We start from the raw sequence: 2,614 nt of genomic DNA on the forward strand, positions 1-2,614 counted from the left end.
TCCAGTGCTTTTCGTCTTCATATATTATTGTCAACATTTAAGAAACATGGACTTTTCCTTTAATAGCAGCACACAGTAGAAAAGGAATCTCTGCATCGTAATGACACAGTTCCTGTGAATTGCTGGTCAGCATCCATGGGGTGGAAGGCAGGAAATTTTTGTGTACGAGAAACCAAATATATAGGTAACAAATTTTCAATGGCCTTGGAATAGCGGCCCGAGGCTCGTGAGACTAATATATATAATTAAACAGAAATTTTCTCAAATCCAACCATTAAAAACAATGTTTTAGATTGGGTTCCCTGAACATACCCCCCATGCAGCCCACACTTACCTCTGCCCACGACTGATACCAATATTGGCAAGATTGTATAAAACACAGGGCATGACGCAATTGAGCAGCAAAGGGGTTCATATCAACGGGTTTAAGGCGTGAATCTTGTAGTTGTAGTCACATTCCAATGTTTCATTTTTACTTTCTTTTTTTTTTTTTTTTGGATTGTAAATGATGGCACACGTGACACTCAAATAAAAAATTATACCATAGGTTTTAATGAGCCCTTAGATAAGCCAAAATTTTGAAGCTATAAAATAGTTTTATGGGTTTTTATGATTTCTCCTAAATAAATACTTAAAAAATTTATACGAACAAAAAATATGAAAAAAATATCAAATTTTGATCTATGAAAAAGACGCAAATGAAGAAATTTCTAGTGCAGGAAGACTTCAGCTGATATCCTCTTCCCAACAACTAACAGGCATTTTGACGTCTTCCGAGATTCTTAAATCTCGACATCATGTCACGTCACCTCATATCGCGCGAGAACTTTGACTTGATAATTAGTTCTTCTCCAGATTCATGTGGTCAGTTTCTGGTCAAATAGAGTTTCTGTTCTCCTATAAAAGGCGGCCTGTGGAACTCGACAGCCACATCATACAACTTCCAACGAAGCAACGAAGTTCTCTCTTTAGAGAGTCCTCTCCCTTACTACCACCATTAAATTTTCAGCGCCGGAGCTCAGGAAGTTCTTCAGAGTTCGTTGCTGCTCTCTCTATATCTCTCCGAATATGTCGTCTGAAGGGTCCGAAAGGCAGCCTACTCAGATAAAGTTCATCCTCACCAGGTATGTGCAAACTGAGGAGCATAACTTCAAGGCAACCGTTCAGAATCTCACCGGCAAGGACGCGAAGGTCTGCGGCAGTTCATGGGAGAATGCGGAGGCGAGCGGGAAAGCGGCCCGGCGGGAGGTTCCGGCGAGGACAGGTGGAGATAATGGCGGCCTTAAATCGGAAAACTTCTCGTTGGAAGATTTCCGGTGGCTAATGGAGCTGCCACCATTGGATGGATAGCAGCTCTCTTTCGTCACTCTCGATCGTCTTTTCTTCGTCATTGATCTGGCCTACACGGGCTTACAGAATATTCTTGTACAATAATCTGCCAATTCTTCTGCTGCCAATGTAGTTACATAGCATGGTAATAAAAACGATATATTTTTTTCCTTCTGGTCTTGAAATATATGATTTCATTTTGGGCTTTTTCTAAGGCAATCGAGTGTTCTGCAAACTCTAAAATGAACCAGGCATTTGGTAATGTTCCATGTATAATCCATGGTATCGCCTGATTCACCTGCAGCTACATTGACCAACTCAATAGAAAGCACCTTTCTAATGACCAATGGGAATAGAAGGGGCGGAGTCACACTAACGCATGTGTGGACAATTATTCATACATTCTAACAAAAATCCCAGATTTACATATTGGTTTATCTTAAAATTTCACACATTTATATAGAAAAAAAAACAAAACCCTCGAATATATGGTGAATGCCACTCAAAGGTAGGATATAGTCACTACGGATATAACTTCTCTTAGGTGACTTATTATGAATAAGTGGTCCCTAAGAACTTTACACTAGATAGCTTTTTACTATATATATATATATCATTATTTCCCTCTGAGCTATATTTAACAATACACTTTTATTTTTTAGTCATCCTGCAATGCTTGACATGAAGCATAAAATTATTGCGTAGAAAAAGGTAAGAGTAATGTTGCAAAAAAAAGAGGCCTTTGACCCATCGGAAGTTTTAAAAACTGATTTGTAACGAGAATGTACAGAATTTCATATATCAAGGTGTATCGATTGATTTGGCCTTACATTAAAAAAAAAAAAAAGCTCGATCGATCGGTTCTTCTACCACTCCTAGATGAATCTCTATGCCTTTCACCTTATGGTTCACAGAATTTGCTTTGTGGCTTGTTATTAAGCCTGACTAGGGTCCGATAAGGAGTTGAACTTGGGTCGGCCCGACACCTAAAACCCGGGTTCGGACTCATAAAATTCAACACCTAAAACCCGGGTTCGGATTCATAAAATTCGAACTTGACCCGAGCCCAATTATAATTATATATAAAAATTAATAAAAATATATATTAAAAATATTATCGGGCCCACCCTAGCCGGCTCGCTGCCCTTTTTCTAGGCTCGATCTTGAGTCGGACCGAGTATCGGGTATCCGCCGGCAGTCCAACCCGGTGCCCAAGCTTACTTATTATAATTGAGCTGACATGACAGTAATTACTTTAATATTTAAACACAGTTGATTAAAAAGG

General features: G+C 39.1%; 1 protein-coding gene across 1 annotated transcript; it reads left to right on the forward strand.

Moving 5' to 3' along the window:
* The first annotated feature begins 1,068 nt into the window (after positions 1 to 1,068).
* On the forward strand, positions 1,069 to 1,350 carry LOC116260656 (VQ motif-containing protein 10-like). Its single transcript, XM_031639096.1, has one exon. It carries the CDS (start codon positions 1,069 to 1,071, stop codon positions 1,348 to 1,350), a length of 282 nt encoding a protein of 93 aa, XP_031494956.1.
* The last annotated feature ends 1,264 nt before the right edge of the window (positions 1,351 to 2,614 follow it).

Source organism: Nymphaea colorata, chromosome 9 (assembly GCF_008831285.2).
Source record: "Nymphaea colorata isolate Beijing-Zhang1983 chromosome 9, ASM883128v2, whole genome shotgun sequence".
Classification (NCBI taxonomy): Eukaryota; Viridiplantae; Streptophyta; class Magnoliopsida; order Nymphaeales; family Nymphaeaceae; genus Nymphaea; species Nymphaea colorata.